At 52.1% G+C, this 18,630-nt stretch overlaps 1 protein-coding gene across 4 annotated transcripts in view; it reads left to right on the forward strand.

The window, feature by feature from the left end:
* The first annotated feature begins 465 nt into the window (after window positions 1-465).
* DGCR8 (DGCR8 microprocessor complex subunit) overlaps window positions 466-18,630 on the forward strand; it is a 32,000-nt gene continuing 13,835 nt past the window's right edge. Inside the window, exons 1-10 of one of the 4 annotated variants that reach the window (XM_058431187.1) lie at window positions 466-699; window positions 6,002-6,998; window positions 7,472-7,631; window positions 10,319-10,461; window positions 10,626-10,908; window positions 11,506-11,664; window positions 12,085-12,282; window positions 12,519-12,620; window positions 13,457-13,555; window positions 15,351-15,433. In XM_058431187.1, coding sequence (XP_058287170.1) covers window positions 6,279-6,998; window positions 7,472-7,631; window positions 10,319-10,461; window positions 10,626-10,908; window positions 11,506-11,664; window positions 12,085-12,282; window positions 12,519-12,620; window positions 13,457-13,555; window positions 15,351-15,433 — 1,947 coding nt within the window. In that variant the 5' untranslated portion in view covers window positions 466-699; window positions 6,002-6,278. Of the gene's footprint in view, window positions 700-3,797; window positions 6,999-7,471; window positions 7,632-10,318; window positions 10,462-10,625; window positions 10,909-11,505; window positions 11,665-12,084; window positions 12,283-12,518; window positions 12,621-13,456; window positions 13,556-15,350; window positions 15,434-18,630 lie in introns of those variants that run through there. The other 3 variants (XM_058431185.1, XM_032139599.2, XM_058431186.1) reach the window with 3 other exon arrangements.

Genomic DNA, 18,630 nt, shown 5'->3' on the forward strand with positions numbered 1-18,630 from the left:
CTCTGGGATTACAGGCGCAAGCCACCGCGCCCGGCCTAACCTTCCCTGTTTTGGAAATCCTGTTATAGTATTAGCAAATGGAACAGCGCCAGACAGTTGAGCACACGCGTTCTTTATAAATGATGATGTCTGATACAGTGATGCTTTTGACCGGGTTGTGTAACGCCTGTGTGTGCACGGTCTCTTCTGCAGCGCCCACCGAAGGTGGCCTGTCTGCGCGTCCGCTCCCGGCGTACCCCGCCCTCCCTGTTCCCGGCATTCCCCGCGCTCCCCGAGCTTCCCGCGCTCCCTTGCTCCCGGCATTCCCGGCGCTTCCCGTTCCCGGCGCTCCTCGCGGCCACCGCCCTCCGTCCGGCGAGCCCCGCCCGGGCAGCGACTGTTAGCGAGACCGCGGCCTGGGCGCCTGGTCCCGCCCGCGCGGCCGCTCTATTGGGCCGCGCGCCGCGGACACGCGCGCTACGCGCCGCCGATTGGCGGCTTCCTCAGCCCGCTCTGCGGCTCCCCCAATGCGGGGCGGCCGCGCGCGGGGATTGGCCGCACGCCACGAAGGCCCGCCCTCCGCTCGCCCGGCGCGGCAGGCGGGTCCCGGCGACCGGAGAGCCTGGACAGGCTTTCTAGATGGCTGCGGCGGCCAGTTGGTGAGGCCCTCCCGGCTGTGGTCTGGCTGCGGGCGGCTCGGGCAGCCCGCGGGCGCCTCAGGTAGGTGCGGGGCGCAAGGGGCGCCCCGCTGGCGGGCGGGCGGGCGCTGCGGCCTGCGCGAGGGCGCGCCCTTCCCTCCCGCCTCCCTCCGGGACCGAGGCCGCGGGCGGGGCGGGGGCGCGGAGCCCGGCCTTTGTGAGGCAACATGGCCGCGGGCGGTGGAGAGCGCGGGGTGGGGACCTCTCCGGGACTGGGGGCCGGGCCCCGGGCCCAGGCGTTGCCGACACTCGTCGCTGTCCGACCGGGTAAAGAGGCTCCTCTCCCTGCGGGCCCGAAGCCTAGCATCGCCTTCAGGCGGGAAAGGTGTCGACAGGGCCAGTGCTCACCTGGGACCCTGCCGGCTTTAACACAGTTTGGGAAATCCAAGAAGTCGCCTAAGTCTTTTTGTCCACAGAATGTTCACGGGTTGAGTGTCACGTAGATAATTGGGATACGGTTTTATTGTAACAATGAGCATGGCGGAAATAAATGGAAGGTGGCAACCTGTTGACAGTGATGCCTGTCTGGTGTCAACCGATGGACTTGGGTTTCTCGTGGCAGGAGTCTGATTTGCCTTTTTGCATGCTTGCATGTACCTTGTTCCTGCACGGCAGTTCTGTCTATGGCTGTCGACTGTTCGAGGCCAACCACCAGGCGAGGATCCACTGTTTTCTGGTCAGACTAGACTCCCAGCTGTGGGAGTGGCCCAAACCCTGCTGCAGGCCTTCACTCACAAAAGGGAGTGAATGGCCAGCCCGGGGTACCCAGTGTTGCCTCTAAGTGAGGGATATGAGGCCTGTTGGAGGATGACAAAAGGAACGGATGAGGTCATACTGCCGCTGGGTTGGGCGGGAGGCTGCAGCGGGAGAGACTTGACCAAAAGGCAGCCTCCGTGGCGCTGGCACTGGTGCTGGCCCATCACAGCCAGTGCCTCTGTTAGCCAACACAGCAAGTGGGCTAGGAGGAAGGGTGCTGTCCAAGTGTATGGGTTTTCTCCCTGTGCCAAGGGTCCAGGGGAGTTTGCCGTGAGCCCGTTCCTGTCCGATAGTCCTGTTGGCAAGCCAGGGTTTGCATGCGGTGTTTGGTCAGCTGGAGCAGTGGGGAGGCCTACCGGCGGTGGAGAACTCCCCTTTGAGCCCTTTGCGGCCAGGCGCTGTGTGGAGCACTTCCCAGGGGTTGTTTTGTAGTCTCATGGTGACCTTGAGGTAGGAAATGTGCTTCTGGCTGGCTTGCCCAGTCTTAGACTCTCTTGTTGTAGCCCTCTCCTTTGTGATGTCATCCAGCCTCCTGGCGTTAATGCCAGCTTTCCTTGACATCTTCACAGCTCCAGCCCTGGCCTCTCTTCTGAGCACCAGCCTGGTGTTTCTGGCCACCTCTTCCATATCTCCGTGTGTTACTTTGGCGCCAAGTAGCCATATCCAAACCAAACTCAAATCTTCACCCATCCCAAAACGTTCCTTGGCCTGTCTAAAGTCCCTTTGATTCCTCTCTTTCTTACACCTTCATGCAGTCCTAAGGAGGCCCTGTCAGCTCACCTTCTATTTATAAGCACAGACCATTTCTCACCACCTCCAGGTTAACATCCTGGCCCAGCCTACCTGGTGAGCCTCTAATTCTCTTTACTGTCACCTTTGGTCCTCACTCCCTATCCACCAACTATAGTTTTTCTGGAAACAGTGATTCTTCTTTCTTTGTTTTGTTTTTTTTTTTTGAGACAGAATCTCACTCTGTTGCCCAGACTGGAATGCAGTGATCTCAGCTCACTGCAACTTCTGCCTCCCGGGTTCAAGCGATTCTTCTGCCTCAGCCTCCCAAGTAGCTAGGACTGCAGGCGTCTACCACCACCACCACGCCCAGCTGATTTTTGTATTTTTAGTAGAGACGGGGTTGCACCATGTTGGCCAGGCTGTCTCGAACTTCTGACCTCAAATGATCTGCCTGCCTCAGCCTCCCAAAGCGCTGGGATTACAGGCGTGAGCCACTGTGCCTGGTCACAGAGTGATTCTTTTTTTTTTTTTCGAGACGAGGTCTCGCTTTGTTGCCCAGGCTGGAGTGCAGTGGTACGATCTCTGCTCACTCTAAGCTCCGTGTCCTGGGTTCAAGCCATTCTCCTGCCTCAGCCTCCCGAGTAGCTGGGACTATAGGCGCCCGCCACCACGCTCGGCTAATTTTTTGTATTTTTAGTAGAGACGGGGTTTCAACGTGTTAGCCAGGGTGGTCTCGATCTCCTGAGCTTGTGATCCGCCTGCCTCAGCCTCCCAAAGTGCTGGGATTACAGGCGTGCACCACCGCGCCTGGCCCAGAGTGGTTCTTTTAAACCATAAGATGGTATAAAACAGAGGTGGTGTAGATGTAAGCCAGCTTGCCTGCTTGTGAAGCAGCTCCATCACTTCCTAGCTGTGTGACCTTGAGCATGTGGATGAACCTTTCTTCCATAATGCTATGTGAGAACTGGGTGAGCTAAAATGCTTAAAGTGCTTAGAACAGGGTCTGGCTGAGGTTTGGTTGCCACTGCTATCCTGGAATCAGCTGATGCCACTGTGTGGGCCTTCCTATCCGGTGGCCCTTCTCTCTCTCACTAAGAGCCAAAGTCCTGGCAGCAGCCTGGGAGGACCAGCCCTGATCCATCTGCCCTCATGGACCTGGCCCACTGTCATGTCCCCTCAGCACACTGCCCCAGCTGGCCACACCACATTCCTGACCCCAGCCCTCTGCTTTTCCTCTCAGTGTCACCTGGAACATCCCCTCCTCCCAGCCCTGTAACCCATCGGGCTCACTCCTCTGCCTTCACGTGGACGCAGGCCATGAGGCCTTCTTGGATCCCCCTCCCTAAAACTGCCTCCCCTTCTTCAGGCGCTTTCCTTGTTTTGTTTTTGCTTGAATACTTCTTGGCATGTGACAGGGTACATGCTTTTCTTAGTTGTTAGCGGTCCATCTCCCCCACTAAAATGTGAGCTCTGTAGGGCAGGGTTTTGTCCACCTTGTGTCTGTAGCATCTAGGATGGTGCGTGTGTGCGATGAATGGAGAAAGCTTATAGAGGGGAGGAAGGAATTTGCCCAGGACTGCCCACCACTGAGCTCTGGGGCTGGGCAGGTTTCCTGCTTTCCCAAGGAGCTCACTCACTTGTATGGCACCAGGTTTCCCTGCTGTGCATTTCTTCAGTGCTGCCGCTTGGCACCATTAGCACCTTTGCTTGGAACGTCTACTCTGGCTGCTTCTTCGCCTTCTGTGGTAGCAGGCTTCCCCATTCCGTCCCACTGTTGGTCTCTAATCCCCTGCTCCTTGTGGCTTCTTCACGTAGCTTTTTGTGTCCCAGAATCATGGATTGACTCACCAGGGTCTCTGTGGGACTGCCAGGTTCTGAGGTGTCTGGCCCTGGTCTTCCTTATAATCTGTGGCACTGGGCGCGTTGACCCCTCGATCTGTTCTCTGAAATGGTCTTTCTTGGTTGCCAGGAGACTGACCTCACCCCACTTAGTGTTCCTCATGCCTGCCTGCTTGCTGCCCACAGCCTCTTGAGCGTCTTCGGCACTTTATAGTCAGTTGTTAGCTCTGTGCTGTGTTTCCTGGATCCTCAGCAAGTTTGATAGACACATCTTTGGGGACATACGGTGTGAAATTCCCATTGGATTCAGAAATGTTAGGACATCTTAGAATCCAGGAAATGGGGTGACAGTGCAGTGGTCATTGCCCTGCCAGTGTGTCCAGGCCCTGTGACCTTGTCTCTTGTCCATATAGTGCGTTCCTTGGAGTAGATTGCCAGTGGATAGTTGTTAAATGTATTGATTAAACCTAAACTAGTCTCTGGTTTTCATGTTGTGTCCCCTTCGAAGTACAGCCACCGTGCCCTATCCCTTGTTAAATGTGTGGTGTCTGCATCTCCTGTTCTTTCCGGGAATCTTGGGAGGATGTTAGGTCACGCAGTGCGGTTTGCATGTGTGCATCTTTACTGGTGTGCACGCATGTGCATGCATGCGTGTTCCTGTGCACGTTGTGGGAGTGTGCATGTGCGTGTGTCTGCATGTGCTCCTCCTGCTCTGATGCAGGGTTTTCTGGCTGCCCCCTCAGACCCATCTTCCCTGCTTCATGTTGTCCCTTTCTTCATGCTTCCCCTGTAGTAAGGCTTCCTAGAATTGCATCCCTAACCCTCATCTCTGGGTGGCCTTCCTCCTGTGGGTTTGGCGACTACCTCCTCAGTGCGTCCTGGCCTTCCGTATCTGGGCCAGTCATGGCTCCAGAGTTGTGGCCTCGGCACCTTCAGAGCCTGCCTGGAGGTCCCCTCTGTTCTCCTCGCCAGGCTCCTGCCTGCATGCTGGAATTTGGGTGTCCTTCCTTGTCTTTAGTTCCCTCTTTTCTCTGCTGTCCACCTCCATTGGGTCAACAAGTGCGGTTAGTTCTGCGACACTGTTCTTGGCCCATTGCCAGGGCCTCTTTCACACCTTTGTCCTCTGGCCTGGAGGACTGTCTCCGTGCCTCGGATGCAGTTGCTTCTGCCTGGCACAGCTGTGGGTCTCCCCTCTCAAGTAGGAACCTACTTGTGGCATGAGAGTCGCTTCACCTTCAGTGGCTCCTTATTGTCCCCAGGGCGGAACGGGCTGCAGATGGCACCCAGGCCTCTCTGTGCCTCGGCTCCAGCTGTCTCTTGTGGCTCCCCACCCCAAATCCTGGCAGGTCCCTTCCCCACAGCCACCCACCCCTCTCCTCCATCGGGAACAGAACTATGCTGCCACCTCTGGTGACCTCAGCACGCTGCATCACTGTCCCCGTCCACGTGCTACCCTGTGGGCCCAGGAGAGCCCTGGGGTCCTTGGGTAGCAGAGTGCCTGGCCATGCCTCTGAGGCCCCTAGTGCCGCAGAGTTGAGCTGAGGGTCTCGCGCTCGCCCTCTGACTGACCCAGCCCTTGCAGGTGAGTGGATTGCTGTGCTCTGGTGGCCTGAGGGAGGCCACGCGCCTTCTGTGTGTTCCAGAAAGGGTGCCTCCCACCGCATGCGTGCTTATCTGAGTTAGAAGAATGCTGTGGTGGAGTTTAGTGTAAATTTTTAAAATATTTTTTGACCCTTATGATTATATAGTTTTTGTGTTTCTGAAGTAGGAATTAAAGTGGGCAGTTAACAAAATATTTAACTTTGGACTTAAGTTATAATTCAGGTTCTGAAGAAAAAAAGTAAGGTTAGTTTGTTTTGATGCCTAAAAGGTCCTCTTAGGGAATATTATTTTGAAGCCCTTTACTATGCTGTTAATAGTGCTTGGCTTTTAACTTGGTACCAGGGAAGTGGAAGGTTTCTGTCATTTTGTGACGATATTTTTAAATTTCTTTGCAGGTGGAAGAAGAAAGGTGCCACTCCGGCATGAAGACAGACTCGCTTAGTCGCCAGTCACTTAAGCTGAGTGCATTGTGATTTCCAATAATTGAGGCAGTGGTTCTAAAAGCTGTCTACATTAATGAAAAGAGCAATGTGGCCAGCTTGACTAAGCCGCCAGCGCACAGCGCGGCAGGACGCGCCCGGGTCTCAGCGGACTTGTGCATGTTAGCTGTGTAGATTTATGTGAGGGCTTGTAAAACTCTGGTCTTGTAAACTAGTCTTAAGCGCTTTTAATATGGAGACAGATGAGAGCCCCTCTCCGCTCCCGTGTGGGCCCGCAGGAGAAGCGGTGATGGAGAGCCGAGCTCGCCCCTTCCAAGCGCTGCCCCGTGAGCAGTCTCCACCACCTCCCCTGCAAACGTCCAGTGGTGCAGAGGTAATGGACGTTGGCTCTGGTGGTGATGGACAGTCCGAACTCCCTGCTGAGGACCCCTTCAACTTCTACGGAGCTTCTCTTCTCTCCAAAGGATCCTTCTCTAAGGGCCGCCTCCTCATAGACCCGAACTGTAGTGGCCACAGCCCACGCACCGCCCGGCACGCACCTGCGGTCCGGAAGTTCTCCCCTGACCTTAAGTTGCTTAAGGATGTAAAGATTAGCGTGAGCTTTACCGAGAGCTGCAGGAGTAAGGACAGGAAGGTGCTGTACACAGGAGCAGAGCGCGACGTGCGGGCGGAGTGCGGTTTGCTCCTTAGCCCTGTCAGTGGGGACGTGCATGCTTGTCCCTTTGGCGGGAGTATTGGTGACGGGGTAGGCATAGGGGGTGAGAGTGCTGATAAGAAGGATGAGGAGAATGAGCTGGATCAGGAAAAGAGAGTGGAGTATGCAGTGCTCGATGAGTTAGAAGATTTTACTGACAATTTGGAGCTAGATGAAGAAGGAGCAGGCGGGTTCACGGCTAAAGCAATCGTTCAGAGAGACAGAGTGGATGAAGAGGCCTTGAATTTCCCCTACGAGGTATGTTGGCAGCCCCTCCTCTAGAGGGCTCTTAGCAAAACCCAAAGAGAGATTTGGGAATTGCGGCATCTTTTGAAAGCAGGGAAATTAAAAAAAAACAAAAAACAAAATCTCCTCTGAGGTGGAATAATGTTAATGTGGAGAAGAGAAAGATGTAAGGAGTCCAGATTTTTAAAGTTTCCTAATGAAAAGTTTGGCCCATGGGTAGGCCCTGTACCCCTGATCCAGCGTGTGGGGCAGCAGGTGCTGCTGAGATACGCTCTTTGGCACTGTGTGCCCCTGGACCAGGTGTGTTGGTGTCAGCTGGTAGCTTCATCCCGTTTGTTTTTCAGATGATCATGCACCCTAAGGGCACATCTAGGCCCCCTGAGAGCACCTCCTTTCTGTGTCTGTTCTCAGGAATGCTGTTGAGCTCTCCTGTTGCAGGAGCATGAGCGCGAGGGGCTCTGGTGTCTGAACAGCGTGTTTTGCAGGATGACTTTGACAATGATGTGGATGCTCTGCTGGAAGAAGGCCTTTGTGCCCCCAAAAAGAGGCGAACAGAGGAAAAATACGGCGGAGACAGCGACCATCCGTCCGATGGAGAGACGAGTGTGCAGCCGATGATGACCAAGATTAAAACAGTGCTCAAAAGTACGTGTGTGGGTCAGAAGCAGTGGGTGTTCCAGGGCGGTGGAAGGGTGGTTGCTTCCTTAGCAGAAATGCTTTGAGAGAGCTCTGGTGCTAGGTAGTGGGCTGGGTGGAGGCATGTTTGAGAACAGGACAGAAATATCTGAGGAGAGAAACACAGGATGCAAGGACGTCCTGATGCATGACCCAGATGCAGATCCTGGTGTGTGCTATGGAAACCACAGAGCAGCAGGCACTGTGCAGAGGAATGGGAGGGGACTTCTGAGGGGGTCAGGAGGCGATGTTGGTGTATGCCAGAAGCCAGCATGACCATCAGCTGGAGGGTGTGGAGGCCAAGGGCAAGGTGGGTACACAGTGAGATGGCAGGTGATAGTTGTGATCCAGGTTCTAGTTCTGGACCAAGTGTCACAGGAAGCCACCAGAAGCAAGTGGTGTTACCTGATTTTTGTTTAACAACATGGCTTCTGGGCCACAGCATGGTGCGTGCACTTCAGGTGGGCAGGGTGGAAGTGCCCTGGTAGACATGGCACTTCCTCAACTTTGAGTTGAGGGCAGTGGGGAGAGCACTTGGGAGGCGCCCAGAGTTGCACTGTGAGGCTCTGCCATTGATGTGGTGCAAGTGTTGGGGGAATCGGAGCTGGTGGCTTGGAGGCACCTGTGAGGGTCCTGGTGGAGATGTGGGGCTCGGTAGAGGGACTGAAGAGATGCACGGGGACTCAGGCTCACAGGTGAGACCCTAGGCTGAGGGCTGGGGTGCAGAAGGTGGCAGGGTGCGACTGGGAGCAAAGCAAGGGGCGGGTGGCACATGGCCATCCTCCTTGGGCTATTGAGGGGATAAGTCAGCTATGCCAGGTGCTACATGTTGCTGCCTATGTCGTGTTGGTAGTAGTTAAGCAGGAGGGCTTTGGGGCTAGACGGTTGCAGGCAGGGTAAACCTAGGGCTTCAGCTTCTGGGGCTGGGGGCAGGAGTGTTGACCTCGGGGCCTCTAGGAGGCTGGTTTGGTGCTGCATTTTCAGCAGGCTCATTCAGAAGGTAAACTCACCTGTCGTCCTGCACAGCTCACAGGCCAGCAGCCATTCTGGCCTGGATGCCTGGACGCTCACAGATGGACAGCTGCATGTGACCCCCACCTCAGGTGGCTGGGCCAACTTTGTAACCACTCACTGTCACAGAGGAGCAGCCCCAGCGGACCCGTGGCCCGTCTCTTGCTTGGCTCCGTATTCCCTTTGCTTCTTTTCCTGACTTAGCCCAAAGCTGGCAAGAGGCAGCTCCATCTCGGCCTGACTCCATGGGGAGAGCGCCCCCGCAGTGTGCATGCACCCCTGGCCTTTAACACTCCCTCTCTGGATCATCACCTGATGGTGGCCTGGGTACAGGTGTCAGGTCCAGGGTCAGGGCCACTTGGTGGGTACCTGGCCCTGAGAGTCACTGGCCCTTTTTCCCCTTATGTATATTTTTTATTTTATTTATTTATTTATTTGTTTTTTATTTATTTATTTATTTATTTATTTGAGACGGAGTCTCGCTCTGTCGCCCAGGCTGGAGTGCAGTGGCGCAGTCTCAGCTCGCTGCAAGCCCCGCCTCCCGGGTTCATGCCATTCTCCTGCCTCAGCCTCTCCGAGTAGCTGGGACTGCAGGCGCCCGCCACCACGCCCGGCTAATTTTTTGTATTTTTAGTAGAGACGGGGTTTCACTGTGGTCTCGATCTCCTGACCTCGTGATCCCCCTGCCTCGGCCTCCCAAAGTGCTGGGATTACAAGCGTGAGCCACCATGCCCGGCCATGTATATTTTTTAAGGTTTCATTTGCTTTCTTCTGTTTTCTAATTTTTTTTTTTTTGAGGCGAGGTCTTGCTGTTACCCAGGTTGGAGTAGCTCACTGCAGCCTCAGCCTCCCAGGCTCAAGTGATCCTCCCACCTCAGCCTCCCAAGTAGCTAGGACTATAGGTATGTGCCACCATGCCTGGATAATTTTAAAAAGTTTTTTGTAGAGTCGGAGTCCTGCTGTGTTGCTTAGGCTGGTCTTTCTAAGTTTTTAACTTGTTCCCAATACCTGTGAGAAAATTAAGTTTTGGTTACATCTTTGCCTTACGCTCTTCCCAGCAGTCAGGCCTGGTGGCAGGTGTCAAGTTGATAAGTCGTAAACCTCTTCCTCACAACTGCCTATAAAGCAAAGAAGGGGTTGGGAGTAGTGTATTAAACCGACTTAGAAACAGAATCATTTGAAGCAGTGTTTTGTGTGCTGCTGAGAGTGCAGCTCAGTTACAATAAAGACTTGTCACCTGGTCACTGGGAGCAGTGGCTGACAGCCATGCAGTTTATTAGCAAAACTCACCCGGCCCCAAGGCACCTCTGGCCACAACCAGACAGGCAGGAGAGGAGTCCAGTGTCCACAGTGCTTACCAGATGTGGAGGCAGGAGCTGAGGCTGGGACTTGTATCTTGCACAGACCTGTTCTGTGCTCCTTCATGTGCTAGTTTGACACGTGTAAATTCCCACTTCAGGCCACATGCTGTCTGTCCTAGGCCTGGAGGCATAGCAGTGAGCAAGGCAGAGAGGAACTTCGATTCTCTGTGAAGACCCAGATAAACACATGCATAGTACCCAACAATTTCTTGTGCAGGAGGTGCTGTGGCAACAATTCCAAGTGTTTTTACAGTGATTATAGGATGTTCTCGTCTTCCCGTGCAGGTCGTGGCCGCCCACCTACAGAGCCGCTGCCCGACGGGTGGATCATGACATTCCATAACTCTGGAGTCCCGGTGTACCTACACAGAGAGTCTCGGGTGGTCACCTGGTCCAGGCCATACTTCTTGGGAACGGGAAGCATACGGGTAGGGGAGGCATCAGTCGTGACTTTAGGCTTGTAAGTTCTCAGACCAAAATGTGCACATCCACACACATGGCACCGCAGCCAAGCAGAGGCCGGTGAAAGGCATCAGAGTTTCAGACTCTCGGGTTGTCCTTGTAATCCATATTGCAATTTCACTATCCACAGAAACACGACCCTCCTCTGAGTAGCATCCCTTGTCTGCATTATAAGAAAATGAAGGACAACGAGGAACGGGAGCAAAGCAGTGACCTCACCCCTAGTGAGGATGTGTCCCCTGTCAAGCCCCTGAGCCGATCTGCAGAGCTGGAGTTTCCCCTGGATGAGCCTGACTCTATGGGTGCTGACCTGGGGCCCCCAGACGAGAAAGACCCACTAGGGGCTGAGGCAGCCCCTGGGGCCCTGGGGCAGGTGAAGGCCAAAGTCGAGGTGTGCAAAGACGAATCTGTTGGTGAGTTTTTGAAGGACTCTTCCCTTCTTGCCTCCTGGGACCCATGAGCTTTGTTTTTCTAATGAAGGCCATAATTGCTCCTAGTTCCTAGTTGTACTTGTGAGCAAGGGGCTGCACACCTCCACTGTTGGTGTGGCTGAAAGGCTTGTCTTCCTGTCCTTGCAAGAACCTGCCTGGGTGCAGCACCCTAGGCTCCTGTCTGTGGGCTCTGTGGCGTCTGCATGGCTGAGGCTGCTGGGGAGATGGCTGCTGGCACTGGCAGTGGGCCCTTTTCTCTCTGGTGGTTTGTATGATCTTTCCCTAAGTCTTGCTTTTTCAGTAGGATGTGCTCATGTGGCATTGTTTTGATTTGTCTTGATGAGCTCAGTGAGCCTCTTTAATCCATGACTCAGTGTTGGGAAACTGTCACCATTCTGTGGATAGTTCTCTCTTCAATCCTGCAATTGCTTGCTGGATGTGTACTGGTATTTCCCATTCTCTCTTCCATGTCTTTTAGCCTAGTCCCACCATTTAAGTCTTAGTTTTCTCTTCAGGTGTGGCAGGTCTCTGTGAACCCACCTGCTGGATTACTTTCAAAGAGCACTTTCCATTTTCTAGGTTTCTGTTTGTCTGTACATCACTACCCAGCCTGTCTCATAACTCCGTGGAGTGTGGGGTGTCCTAGAAGAGCCTGTGATGGGGGCTGTTGCAGAGGATGGGGAAGTGGCCCGGGAGGAAATGTGACAAATGCGAGGCCCTGTGCAGGGAGCTGCCTGGGTGTGTTGCTGACTACAGAGGTGGCCAGGATGGCCAGAAGGAAAAGAGTGAGGTGGTCAGAGAGGTGGCGGGCGCATGGAGCCTGGGTGCTGCTGGCATTTGGGCACCTGTTTTGATACAGGGAGGAAGTCCCAATGGCCATCTGACTTTTTTAAGCTTTCTTTTTTCCTTTTCATTTTTATATTCTTCCTGCCCCAAATAAAGTAAAAGAACATCTCAGAAATTCATCCAGAAGGGACCTGCCAGAATAATCTGAGCTGGTGTAGGGAGGCCTTCATTCTTTGCTTCCCTCCCCTTTGAAAGGGACGGGGAAGGGAAATAGTGTCATGTGGCCTGGGGCTGCCCCACGCACTGGGCTGTGAGAACCTGACTCCTATGTTGGAAGTTAAGTAATTTGTTTCTCTGGTAAATCTGGGACAGATCTCGAGGAATTTCGAAGCTACCTGGAGAAACGTTTTGACTTTGAGCAAGTTACTGTGAAAAAATTCAGGACTTGGGCTGAGCGGCGGCAATTCAATCGGGAAATGAAGCGGAAGCAGGCGGAGTCCGAGAGGCCCATCTTGCCAGCCAATCAGAAGCTCATTACTTTATCAGTGCAAGATGCACCCACAAAGAAAGGTATAAGCCTCTGCATTTTAACATCAGCAGACTGGTTATGCTGTTATTTCTAATGTGATGTGTTGAGGGCATGTTTTATGAGTTGCATTTCGTTCAAAGCTTATGTTTATCCCATGAATGCAGGGGTCTGCCACATTCACGGTGGTGAGCCCCTAGTTACTGACATGGTAACAGGAAGCTGTGTGCTAGCTTGTGGCACTGCTTCACACTTGCTGAGATGGTCCTTTTTGTCACAGAGTTTGTTATTAACCCCAACGGGAAATCTGAGGTCTGCATCCTGCACGAGTACATGCAGCGTGTCCTCAAGGTCCGCCCTGTCTATAATTTCTTTGAATGTGGTAAGTCTAACCTTCCCCATTTCAGTCCTAAAGAATCACAAGGTGTCACTTCGGTCAGGGCTGGGGAGGCAGGCGCTGACCGCTAGCCCTACTCTACTGGGACGGGAGGGAAGGGAAGGGTAGAGAGCAGCGTACTGCAGATGGGTGGCTTGTTTCCTGGAGCCGCGCCCCATCTGAGTGAGTGGCTCTGCTTTCCCCTTCCAGTCTGTCCCCTCTCCCCACCTTCCGCTTGTCCTGCCCCATCTGCCTTGCTGGTTTCTGATCCCGTGTTGTCATGGACAGCCTTATTGCAGCAAGGCCTCCCCACTGTGCACTGGGTCCTTTCCCTGGTCTCCTGATGCCCCTGGGTGTCTGAAGCGTCCTTGGGCATGCATTTCCCACCAGCTCTGTCTTCCTTGGGTGCCCTCATCACACCTTTGTGAAGACCAGTCTGTCGTCTTCCCCTTGGAAGCTGGAGCCTGGGGGTCACTCATCCTTTGAGGTGGTGTTTCTTTGGCAAGCCACATCTTGTGCTTTCCCATTCCGACAGTCTTGTGTCCATCATAGACCTCAGTCCCTGTCATAGGAGGCTCTACCCCCAGCCTCCTGCTGCCCCTCTGGCTCACCATCTCCCACGTGCCCCATTTCCCTCCACTTTCCCAGCTGTGCCCTTTGCTGCTGCCTGTCTGCTGCCCGTCTCCAGTCCCAGGGAGCCCCAGGTCTCTGCAGTCAAGCACAGGCTCACTCTCTGCAGGGACAGCCCCTGACTGCTCCTTGTCTGTCGGTGTGGGCAGACTGTGCACACGCTTTTAATGTCTTGACTCGTATGTTTTAAAACAAGTACTTTTAATTTTAAGAGAACCCAAGTGAGCCTTTTGGTGCCTCGGTGACCATTGATGGTGTGACTTACGGATCTGGAACTGCAAGCAGCAAAAAACTTGCGAAGAATAAAGCTGGTAATGTGCTTGCTTGGGTGTCAAAGATACGTGCTGCCTGCCATATCTGCCTCGCTGCTTGGTTAGGGAGGGGCTGAGCAGTGGTGACAAGTGGGGGATGTGGGTGGGGCATGTTTATTTTATTTATGTAATCATCTACTTTGATTTTTAAAATTACATGCTCATTGGAAAAGACTCAAATAGAGCAAAATGTGAGACTTAAAAGTAGAAGGCCTCGGCCAGGCGCGGTGGCTCATGCCTGTAATCCCAGCACTTTGGGAGGCCGAGGTGGGCGGATCAGGAGGTCAGGAGATTGAGACCATCCCGGCTAACACGGTGAAACCCTGTCTCTACTAAAAATACAAAAAATTATCCGGGCATGGTGGTGGGCACCTGTAGTCCCAGCTACTTGGGAGGCTGAGGCAGGAGCATGGCGTCAACAAGTGAGGCAGAGCTTGCAGTGAGCTGAGATCGTGCCACTGCACTCCAGCCTGGGTGATAGCGCAAGACTCCATCTAAAAAAAAAGTAGAAGGCCTCTCTACTGAGTGACAGCTGGGCCAATACGTCCCTCCCTAGTCCTGGCCCTGCACATATTCAGGGGTGTGCCTAGAGCCAACTGGGCTGTACTGGGCACATGCTGTAGTGCTTGTTTGTTTTTAAACCGAGCAGCATGTAGGCATGCCAGGAGGGAGGAGAAGTGGGCCAGCATGCTGTTGGCATCCTCCCCCAGTGGTGCTGGCTCTTACCGGCAGTATTTCCTGGGTCCTCCCACTCCATGTTTGGGCCTGGCCACACAGAACACCTGGCACAGTGCGGCTCTGGGAAGGCTGTGTGTCCTGGTGAAGACCCACTGCCCTTTTGGACCATGCCCTTGCCGTTTGCATTCATGCCCTGCATTCGTGGTAGTTGACATTCTTTCACAAAAAGCCATTTGCCTCAGCGTCAGGGTTAGTTGGCCTCTTATAGGGTGGTGTTGGGTGTACCCCAGGCCCTCACACCCACAGGTCGATTCTCGAGGTATCTGTCATTGCCGTGTGTTTTCCAGAAGGCCTGCTGCCCATCTTAGATTCTGCCTAAGAGACTTTTGCAACTCAAGAAAGGGGGTGTAGTGGAGGTTTTGACAGATAACTTGCAGTGGAGCCTTGTGTGGGGGTGGAGATGCCTTGGGCGTGGCTGTGTGCTCTTTCCTCTGCGGGGTCACCCGCTTTCCTCCCTATGTGCTGGAACCCACTTCTCCTGCCCAGACTCCAGCTGCCCTATAGATATCTTGGCTCCATGTCTTGCCAGCACTCATAGCTCTGTGGGGTCTATGGAGCCATCAGCTATGGCACCTCCAACCCCAGTGGCCATACCCATGCTCTGCCCTCCAGCAGCTCCCTCTAGTGTCTCTCAGACCTGGCTGCATCTCTCCACCCATGCCAGCCACTGCTGCTGCCACCTGGTCTAGGTGCCTGCAGCAGCCTGCTCTCAGGCCTCCCTGCATGGTCCAGGGCCCGCAAAGCTGTTTTCTCACGTGCCACCAAAGTGGTTCCCTAACACACACAGCTCCGAGCTCCTCCCTGCCTGCTCCCAGGACCCCAGGGTGAGAGCGCACACACCCAGTGTGGCCCGTGAGGCTTTCCGGCAGCCTGCCACACGTCTGGGCTTTTCCTTCTGTCCTCTCCTGACCCTGTCTCTGAAGTGCCATCACTCCTCAGGGCCCTCGCTCAGCCCCTGAGCTGTGGGGATGGGAGGCAGCAGTGCACGGTTCACTCTGCAGGGTGGTGAGAAGAGGGCAGTGCCCAAGCCTCACCCTTGGGCTCTTTTTTTTCATAGCCCGAGCTACCCTGGAAATCCTCATCCCTGACTTTGTTAAACAGACCTCTGAAGAGAAGCCCAAAGACAGTGAAGAACTCGAGGTGAGTGTTGTGGTCCTGCCCTACTGGGAGCTGCGGATGCAGTGTGGTTACCCTGCCCTGTTAGTGTGAACTGGGGGTGTCCGTGGGCCATGCCCATGCCTTCCATGCCCTGCAGGTTAGTCATCCAGCCTCCAGGTTCTTCTGTTTGTATTTCATAAAAGAGGAAACTTGCCTGTCTTTGTATAGGCAGGGGAAAAATGTCCTTTTTGTTAGAGATTTTTGTCCTCTGTTTTGCAGCATTGAGTGTGCACTGTAAATGTCGGTACATGTAGGTTTGTGATGGGAATGAATCTTTGAGGCAGAGTCTACAAGATTTAGATTGTTCTTTTTTTTGAGACAAAGTCTTGCTCTGTCACCCAGGCAGTGACAGAGTTTGATCTTGACCCACTGCAACTTCCACCTCCCGGGTTCAAGTGATTCTCCCACCTCAGCTTCCTGAGTAGCTGGGATTACAGGTGTGTGCCACCATTTCTGGCTAATTTTTGTATTTTTTTTTTTTTTTTGAGACGGAATCTCGCTCTGTCGCCCATGCTGGAGTGCAGTGGCGCGTTTTCAGCTCACTGCAAGCTCCGCCTCCCGGGTTCACTCCATTCTCCTGCCTCAGCCTCTCCGAGTAGCTGGGACTGCAGGTGCCCGCCACCACGCCCGGCTAATTTTTTGTATTTTTAGTAGAGACGGGGTTTCACCGTGGTCTCGATCTCCTGACCTCATGATCCGCCTGCCTCGGCCTCCCAACGTGCTGGGATTACAAGCGTGAGCCACCTTGCCCGGCCTTAATTTTTGTATTTTTAGTAGAGATGGGGTTTCACCATGTTGGCCAGGCTGGTCTCGAACTCCTGACCTCAGGTGATCCACTCGCTTCAGCCTCCTAAACTGCTGGCATTACAGGCATGAGCCACTGCGCCTGGCCCTAGATTGTTCTTTATCTACTTGACCCTTGAGCAACGTGGAGGTTAGGGGCACCAGCCTCTCACGTGATTGAACATTCACGCATCACTTTCAGTCCTCCCAAACCTTAACTACTGGTAACCTACTCTTGACCAGAAGCCGTACCAATAACATAAACAATTGATTAATACATATTTTGTTATGTACATATTACTACAGCTGTCCCCAACCTAATTTTGGCACCAGGGATCAGTTTCAGGGAAGACAATTTTTCCACAGACGGTGTTGGGGGGGCGGGGATGGTTTCAGGATGACTCAAGCACGTCACATTTATTGTGCACTTTTTATTTCTGTTATCACTACATTGTAATATGTAATGTAATCACTATACAACTCACCATAATATAGAACCAGTGGGAGCCCTGAGCTTGTTTTCTTGCAACTAGATGGTTCCCTCTGATGATGATGGGAGACAGTGACAGATCATCAGGCGTTAGATTTGCATAAGGAGTACACAACCTAGATCCCTTGAAGGCACCGTTGACAGTAGGGTTCACACTCCTATGAGAATCTAATGCTACTGCTGATCTGACAGGAGACAGAGCTCAGGCGTAAAATGAGTGATGGGGAGCAGCTGTAAATACAGATGAAGCTTCACTTGCTCACTTGCTCCCCCTGCCCCCACCACTCATGTCCTGCTATGCAGCCCGGTTCCTAACAGGCCATGGATTGGTACCAGTCCATGGCCTGGGGGTTGGGGACCTCTGATATATACTATATTCTTATATTAAAGTAAGTTACAAAAAGAATGTTATTAAGAAAATCATAAGGAAGAGAAAATTTATTTACTATTCTTGAAATGGAAACATCATCATAAAGGTCTTCACCTCCACATCTTCATGTTGAATAGCTGAGGAGGAAGGGGAAGAAGAGGAGTTGGCCTTGGTATCTCAGGGGTGGCAGAGGCAGAAGAAAATTTTTGTATTAAGTGGGCCCATGCAGTTCAAATCCATGTTGTTCAAGGGTCAGCCATGTGAAGAACCATTTAAAACTAGCTGTAAACCTTTTTGGGTAAATGGTTATTTGTAGCAGGGGCTTGTGAAATTTTGAAGGGTGCATTCTTATTTATATAATAGCTTTATTGAGATCATTTACAACTATAAATTTGGCCTTTTAAACTATATAAGTGGATTTTTGTATATTCAGGGTTGTATAACGATCATAACTACCTAATTTTAGAATATCTCAACACCCCCAGAAGAAACTCCATACCCATTAGCATTCCCTCTTAGTTCTCTCCAACCACCAAAAGCCACTAATCTGCTTTCTGTCTCTATATATCTGCCAACTCTGGACATTTCATATTAGTGGAATCATACAATATGTGGTCTTTTGTGACTGGCTTCCTTCACTTAGTGTGCTTTGTCAGCTGTAGGTTTTTATCAGAATAAGGAAATTTCCTTTTGTTCCTGGTTTGCTGAGAGTTTTTGTAGGAATGATGTTAGATTTTGTCAAATGTTTTTCTGCTTCTGTTCAGATGATCATGTGTTTTTTTTTGTCTTTCATTTTAGTGATATAGTGTATTATATTGGTTTTTGAATGGTGAGCCAACCTTGCATTCCTGGGATATATCCCACTTAGTCATGACATATAATGATTTTTTAATATGTTGCTGGATTCATTTTGCTGGTATTTTGTTAAGGATTTTTGCATTTGTAGTTATAAGCAACATTGATCTGTAGTTTTCTTGTGATATCTTTGTCCAGTGTAACAACAGGTACAGGTATCAGGATAATACTGGTCTCATAAAATATTTGGAACATGTTCCATTTTCTTCTGTTGTGTGGAATAGTTTGTGAAGGATTGGTGTTCATTTTTTAAATGTTTGATAGACTGCGCTCAGTGAAACCTTCTGGTACCAGGCTTTTCTTTGTTCAGAGCTACTTAATTGTTAATTCAATCTTCCATGTTATAGGTCTATTGAGATTATCTATTTCTTCTTGAGCCAGTGTTGATAGTTTGTGTTTTTTGTGGAATTTTTTTCCCATTTGATGTAGATTATCTAATTGATTAGCATATATTTGTTCCTAGTATCCCCATATGACCCTTTTTTATTTCTATGTGGTTGCGATGGTCCCTTGCTGTCATTTCTGATTTCAGTAATTTGAAGCTTCTTTTTCTTGGTCAGTAAATTGTTACACTTGATGATATCTCACAGGTCTCTGAGGCTCTGTTGTTTCTTCTCTGTTCTTTTTTCTTTCTGTTCCTCAGTGTGGATTATTTCAATTGCCCTGTCTTCAAGTTTGCTT

Source organism: Hylobates moloch, unplaced genomic scaffold (assembly GCF_009828535.3).
Source record: "Hylobates moloch isolate HMO894 unplaced genomic scaffold, HMol_V3 SCAFFOLD_19, whole genome shotgun sequence".
Classification (NCBI taxonomy): domain Eukaryota; kingdom Metazoa; phylum Chordata; class Mammalia; order Primates; family Hylobatidae; genus Hylobates; species Hylobates moloch.